This window comes from Perca flavescens, chromosome 1, assembly GCF_004354835.1.
Source record: "Perca flavescens isolate YP-PL-M2 chromosome 1, PFLA_1.0, whole genome shotgun sequence".
NCBI classification, from domain to species: Eukaryota; Metazoa; Chordata; class Actinopteri; order Perciformes; family Percidae; genus Perca; species Perca flavescens.
The window spans coordinates 41,496,002-41,503,884 of record NC_041331.1 but is presented as its reverse complement, the minus strand read 5'-3'; the positions used below and the strand labels follow the sequence as shown (position 1 = coordinate 41,503,884).

The 7,883-nt window shown below is 38.8% G+C and overlaps 1 protein-coding gene across 1 annotated transcript; it reads left to right on the top strand.

Moving 5' to 3' along the window:
- Nucleotides 1-2,535: 2,535 nt before the first annotated feature.
- Nucleotides 2,536-6,990, top strand: LOC114556716 (up-regulator of cell proliferation-like; the record flags this gene model as incomplete). Its single annotated transcript, XM_028579782.1, has 2 exons — nt 2,536-5,008; nt 6,437-6,990. Coding segments are annotated over 2 exons (3,027 nt in total), but the record flags the coding sequence as incomplete, so codon positions are not given.
- Nucleotides 6,991-7,883: the final 893 nt, after the last annotated feature.

Genomic DNA, 7,883 nt, shown 5'->3' with positions numbered 1-7,883 from the left:
GGAAACATTTTACTTTGTGAAATTGATCCAAATATATTGCAATCACCTACCTAGAGTTGGTCAAGTGCTTTACACTGAAAATGCATGTAACTGTATCTAATCAATGACTAGAAAAGATATTCTGTTAAAATAATAATAGTTCTGTACAAATGAAGAGATATTTATTGTTGTCTTTAGGGTTCAAAGCACAAGAAAGTTGAAGGAAAAGTCTGACCATGTCTACCATGAACACTGAAGGACAAGAACGTGCAGGTACAGTCCCACTTATGTATATATTATACAGTACATATTTTTATTCACTCATTCAACCTTTATTTGAACATCTACATGCACATACAAGGCAATTTTCGAAGGCCATGATTTAGTTCTTTGTTAAGTCTAAAACAATCTGTTAGTCAAAAGTAAAAAATAAATTGCATTTATTTTTTTCTTTTCATTAATAAACCTTTATGTATACTGGAAAGATTATTGAGGGACGGCCCTCATTTGCAAGTTTGCAGGTTTTAAACCAGATTTCCTGACTTGTCCAAAGGGCATACGTGAGTTGATTTTAAGGAAGTGCTGTAATTTGCTCCAGGAGTCAGGGGCACTAAAGTTAAAAGTAGTTTTTCCAAGTTCAGACTGAGCTTTTTGAACATGAAGCAAAAGCCATTCAGCAGAGCGACTCTGATGGAAATAGATCATTAAAGAGGTGAGCAGTTGGCGCCTGGGTAGTTTAACAGGTAGAGCCCATGTAAAAAGGATTAGTCCTTGAACGCAGCAGCTGCGGGTTCAACTACGACCTGCAGCACTTTGGTACATGTCATTCCCCCTCTCTCCCCTTTAAAGTCTAAGCTGTCCCGTCAGAAATAAAGGCCTTAAATGCCCAAAAAATAATCTTAAAAAAAAGAGGTGGGAAAAAAACTGAAACTAGACTTAAAGGGAAACTAAGGCACAGCATTTAAGGTGCGCTGTGTTTTTTTTTTTTTTTTTTTTTTTTTACCACTAGTAGCGCAGTGGAGCAATGTTGTCATGTTTGGGGCCCTGTTTTGTACTGAGTTTTTCACGATACACAGTCCAGCCAAATATGTAAAACTATATCAGTGGTCGACAGTTGGTGGTGGTAATGCACCAAGAAAGGCAATGAAAAGTGCAAACTAGTAAGCATGGCTGGAAAACCATCCAGAGCTATAAAAAGTTTATAAAATGGGCTTAAATGCTTTTTACACGTGTCGCACCTTTAAAAATACACATTGTGTGTTACATTGAGTAACACTGAATGGAAACATGATTGTTGTCTATAAAACAACTTCACAGGGCACTTTCACATAAAAAACAAACCCTTGTCTCCTCTTAAAACTAGCCAAGAAGAAGCACCTGTAATGACATAATATAAGCAATGCATTCCAGGTAACAGGTTAATAATATGGCTGGCAAACTCACCTTGTGCCATGCCATGAGCAATCAGATTTTGTGATGCACGCACCAACCCGACAGGGTTGTTTACCTTAATGACGTGTTGCTGGTGTGCTGGTTCTCACAAACTGTAATAACAGCCTGTAGTCTGCAGCTCTTCATCTTATAAGTGCATTAAGGAAGCTTCTTCATTCAATATTCTTCCTTGCAGTATTTAAATCTGATCCACTGACAAAAAGTGTGTGTACACAAAGTTGTACAGAACAATAGCAGACGGCTCTAGCCTTGGTGGCAAATTAAATAATATGCTGTAGTTGCTTTACAATTAAACATCAACATTATTCACCAATAAAAAAACAAAAGCAGCAGAGGAAATAACTTTGAATTAGCAGTGACTTAGCACCACAGAGCATTCTGAAAATTGAGAAATTATCTTTCAGCTGAATTGTGCAACCAACCTGGAAGTCCACAGAGATGGACAGGTCAATTGTGGTCAACAGTGACCCCTACAGTAGAGGAGGTGTTTGTGTGAATTTGTAATGCTTTTGATGAATCAAATTGTATAATAACAAACTGAATGTTTGGGAAATTGTGTCTACTAACTTGCATGTAACACACACGCACGCACACACAACCTGTTGTTAAATTCTAAAAGCACACACACACACGCACACACACACACACACACACACACACACAAACTGTTGTTAAATTCTAAACACACACACACACACACACACACACACACACACACACACATCATCCAAAAGGAGCTACCTGCTTTTTCTCAAAGCAAACTTCTCTTTCTCTTTGACAGTCCTATCCAACTTCCTCTCCAAAGTTGGACTGGAGAAATATTATCCTAACAAACTCACTGTTCGGTCTCTCTTGGAGATCAACAAAAACAGCATACATGAAGAAGCTGTCTCATCTGTGGAGGACATACCATGGGGATTTCTCAGAAAACTATTTAAACTCAATTCTGAATGCAGGAGCTGTACACAGTTATCAGACAATGATGATGATGAGGAGGATGAGGATGAGGATGAGGATGAGGAAGATGATGATGATGATGATGATGATGATGATGATGATGAGGAGGAGGAGGAGGAGGAGGAGGAGGAGGAGGAGGAGGAGGAGGAAGATGATGATGATGACCTTGACACTTTAGATGACCCTGCAGAGGATAGTAAGGTCAACCCTCTCGACCTCATAGTAGCACTCTTCCTTTGTGCTGACAGCTTCTTGCAACAGGAACTGGCCCTCAAGATGTCAATGTGCCAGTTTTCTGTCCCACTGCTGTTGCCCCATGCCAATAACAGTCAGAGTACCATGATGCTTTGGGCTCTGAGAGACATCGTCAAAGAGTGGCGTCCACATGATTTGTCTGAATCAAGAGGGTTTGTTGAAGACAACATTATCCAAGCAGATATTCCATTCTACTCCTTTGTGAGGCTGAAAAACTGCAGTTTATCCAAGTCACAGTGTTTGAATCATGTTCTCAGCTGTGGCCAACAGAATCAAAATATGTTCATAAACAGAGATATGAAAGGAGGAGCCCTTAAAAGAAAGATTTCAAATGGTTTAGTAGAGGTGGGCTGGTACCTTCCCAGTGGTACTGAAAGCCTTGACATATTTCCAAAACCAGTTGCCTTCGCCAATTTGCGTGGAGACATTTGTGAGTCACTCGCACAGTTCACTTTTCTTTTTCAAGTGTCAACTGCTACCTTTGTATTCCTGGACAAAGTTGAAGAAGAGGAGCACAAGATTCTGACTTCTCTTCAAGATGTGAAACTGTTCATTGTTGTTAACTGCATGGAGGGAAATGCCAAAAAGGACATGATGTCTGTCAATAACACACTGAAAAAATTAGACTTACCAAAGACCAGTGTGAAAATCAAAGTCCCAAGGGTAAATGTTGCAGAGTTTTCAGAGAAACTTTGTGCAGCCATCAAGAAATCCCTCAAAGATGTAAAAACCCCAAAAAGCATTGCAAATATGCTTGACAAAGCTGTTGAACTTGGTCTGTCTGTGGATGAACGGACAAGTGACGACCAAAGGAAGGCAGCTGAGGAGATTGTGAAAGAAATCGGAGTGGGACCTATACCAGACTACAAGAAAGAACAACTTCCTTTGCAAGGAGATAACTGGAAAAGGTTATCACAGTTAGAGAAGGAGGAATGTAGGTTAAAAAAAGCTGGAGATCTAGGACAGGAAGAATATAAATCTCAGCTACTGGCAGAAAAAGATCAAATTAAGGAGGAGCTTAGCAAACACAAACTATCCAAAGCTATACAATGTTTTATCAAAACCTTATCAACAAGTGACAAAGCGAAAAGAGAGTTTTTCCTGAAGTGGATGAATCTTAAGCTGAATGCACATTTGCAGGCTGCCATTCAACTACCTTTACTGCGTCACAAGTTGACAGAGCAGAGCAACAAAGAGGAGAAAAACATGAAAGAGATTGCACAGTTGGATCAGGCTTTGCTAGATAGCTCTTTAGGACTAGAGCATTACATGAGAGAGATGGGGCTGATCTATGAGTTTTCATTGCAGTCACGAGACACTGCTGATAAAATATTTCGTCTCCCTGGTGTGGCAGCTGAAATGCTGTTGGATGGATATCCTTTAGAGCTCTTAGATGGAGATGCTTCTAACATCCCAGAGAGATGGGTGACAGATGTGCTAATGGAGCTTCACAGGAAGGTTGGAGAGAAGAGCAGACTGTTGGTACTGACGGTGTTGGGTGTTCAAAGTAGTGGGAAGTCAACACTCCTCAACACCATGTTTGGTGTGCAGTTTCCTGTCAGCAGTGGCAGATGCACAAGAGGAGCTTATATGCTCTTCCTCAGAGTAAGTGAGGATATGCAATGTCAGCTGAACTGTGACTTTATAGTTCTCATTGACACAGAAGGTCTTAAATCTCCTCATTTGGCACAACTAGAGGACAGCTATGAACATGACAACCAGCTGGCAACCTTTGTCATTGGCTTAAGTGATGTCACCATTATCAATGTCTCAATGGAGAACTCAACAGAAATGAAAGATGTCCTGCAAATTGCAACACATGCTTTCTTGAGAATGAAGGAAATTGGTAAAAAGCCAGTTTGTCATTTTGTGCACCAGAATGTTGGTGGAGTCTCCGCTCACGCAAAGACCAAGGCTGACAGAAAACATTTCTTGGACCAGCTCAATGAAATGACTCAAATTGCAGCCGAAATGGAAAAGCAGCCCGCTATAAAAGCTTTCACAGATGTTCTGGACTATGACATGGAAAAAAAAAACTGGAACATCCCAGGACTCTGGCATGGGACCCCACCGATGGCCCCAGTAAACACAGGTTACAGTGAAGCTGTAGCAGATTTAAAGAAAAATCTTTTGGAGACAGGGAAAGGAGACAAAAGCGATGAAGTCCCACAAATCCCAGAGTTTCTAGAATGGATGAGAAGTCTCTGGAAAGCAGTCAAATATGAGAACTTCATCTTCAGTTTCAGAAACACTCTTGCGGCTCATGCATACGACAATGTCTGCAAAGAGTTCAATCACTGGGAATGGGAGTTTAGAAAAGAGATTCTCTCCTGGCAGACATCAGCAGAGTGGGATATCTTATATGGTGACAACAAATCTGATCTCAGTCATTTGAATGAATTAGTTCAATCAAAAAAATTACAGATGGAAGAAGAAATAGCAGACCAAGACAGAATAATGAAGCAGAAACTGCAGGAATACTACAAAAGGAAAGATAGACATGTGAATCTGATAGAGAAATTCAAAACTGAATTTTTCAACAGTATCAGTAGTCTTGCAAATGAAATCCGACGATCAGTAGACAATAAATTGGATTGTGCACTTGAGCTAAGAAAAAGTTTAAAAGAGGCTCAGGACATTCAAAGAAACAACAGAGGAATGATTGAAGAACAAGTTATGAAACTTTTGAGTGACTGCAAACACCAAACACTGACTGACGAAGAATTAAAAGATGAGTTTGAAAAGATGTGGGCTGAAGTCACTGTAAATGTGTCCGGTCTGAAAGAACAAAACATAGAAGCAAGCATCTTAAAACAGTTAAGAAAACAATTATTAAATCATAATGTCAATGAGGAATTAGATAACATTGGAGACCTAAAAGACATTGTGAAGGATCCATTTAAGGTAAAAAACGAACACTTGAAAACACACCTGCCCTTGATGAAAAATAAAGACACAAAAAGAGAGTTGCAGAGCTTTGCAGACAGTGTTATTGAGTCTGGCACACGGTTTGTCCATGATATTGCAAAAACAGAAAGAGACTACAATGATTCTTTTACAAGAGAGCTTCTGGAAAAAGTGGATGAATCTCTTACTCAATGGAGCAAGCAGTGCAAGCCCAAGTTTGAGTTTGACCTGAAACTTTACATGTGTGGCATTGCCTCAAGAGAGTTCCTTCACATGCACAGAAAATTATTGTCAGATAGGGATCCAAAACTTCAGCTGGAGAACTACAAGCCTCAGTACTTGTCAGATTTTCTTGATTTATACAAACAGAGAGATGATTGCCAACGAAAAGCAAATGATTTTGTCAGACTTTGTATCAAACCTGCTGTTGAAGAGTACATCAGTAGATCTCTGGGAATAGACATTGTAGATGAGATTTTGACAAGTTGCCATTCAGCAGAGTACAGTTCACGTTCCTTTTTCCAGTACAACATTCAGAAAGAGTTGTTGCAAAAGGAAGACTTTGGGGGTTTTGTCAAGTACATTTGTCAGTATGAGATTTATGTTAAAGATTGGATATTTCAGCACATTCTGCGCAACGTGTCAATAGACAAAACTTTGTGCAAACTGAAGAATAACAATCTTCAGGTCATAGTAAACAAAATAACAGAAGGAAGGGAACGAGCCTCAAAAGGAGAGGATGGTGTTCTACTTCCAGATAACCAGGAAAGCATCACAAAGCTCATCAACAACATGCGCAAATATTTGATCAAAGACATCTCAATTTCAGTGGAGGCTGAAAAAACCTCCTTGTTTCAAATCCAAAGCACATGTCATCCATTTACAGACAGCCTCATTAAATCATTGGGTGAATTAAAGGAACAGCTGCAGGAGGAATTCTCAAACTCTGAAGACATCACTGAGACTCTGAACAAACTTCCAATCAAACCACAAGATGAGCTTTTCAAGCGGATGTTTGGCTGTGGACAACAATGTCCATTTTGTAAAGTTCCTTGTGAGGCTGGAGGCAAAGAACACGAGAAACATCATGCAGCTGTTCATCGACCAAAAGGTCTCGGTAGGTACACTTTTGTGAAAACTGAGAAGCTGGTTGAAACACTGTGTACAACAGATGTGCACAGTGACCGTAAATTCAGAAACACAGAAACTAACTGGGAGTACCATCCTTTTAAGGACTACATGGACTACTATCCAGACTGGCTCATTCCTCCTGACTCCACCATTAAGGCATCTTACTACTGGAAGTATGTCCTGGTTCAATACAATGAAAGATTTGCTCAAGAATACAAAGCCAAACCAGCTGATGTTCCAGAGGCCTGGAGGAGAATCACAAAGGAACAAGCACTGAAGGGATTAAAAGATGCCTTCAATATAAAGTGAACAACATACCATCCTGAATATCTTTAAAACTAAACATTGAAACATGGAAGATTTTTTCATATACAAATGTACAGAGAAGACCAAAAGGAAACAGGAACTGAAGATGTTAGAGCATTCAGCAGAACAATCAGTCAAGACAGATTAATACTGTTTGAAAACGATCAACTTACCTCTATGTATGTCTATGTTTACAATGTCTGGTGTTTACAGTTATGATGCTGAAAATGTACTTCAGAGATCACCTGGAGAAGGACATCATGTCAATGCTTTTTGTTTTTGGCTACTACTGTTTATTTCTTTTTCTATTAATTTTTTAAATGTTAATACAACTGGTGTGCACAATAATGATGATGTCAGTGATAATGAGGATTTATAGAAGTTTTGTTATAGATATGTCAGCATGGTTCATTCATTATGACTTTGAGTTGACTTACTTTTATTATTACTACATATTATTACTTACTCCACTATTTACATTTGTATAGTTTTATTCCTCATCATTAATTTCTAATCTTAATTTAATCTGAAAACTAACTGATATGTGCTTGGAGGTAACAAAAATCATCATTTGTTGAAATATATGCTGATGCCAGATGATGATGATGATGATGATGTGTTTACCAAGTAACAAAATGCTGGAATTAGTTTAAACATGTTTTGATGATTACAGCTGTAATGACTAGTGCTAAAGACGCGGATGTTGATGATGATGATGATGTTAAATTACAAAGGCCATGCAGATGTTTTCTAACATGTCATCACTATGCTTAAATATTTATTTCTTTACTTCTAGTAATAAGTATAACATTTTTATCTTTTGATGTGTATTTGATAAAATTGGAATCAGAGAATAAGAAATATTGACACATTTGACTTTTGATGCTGACTTGCTT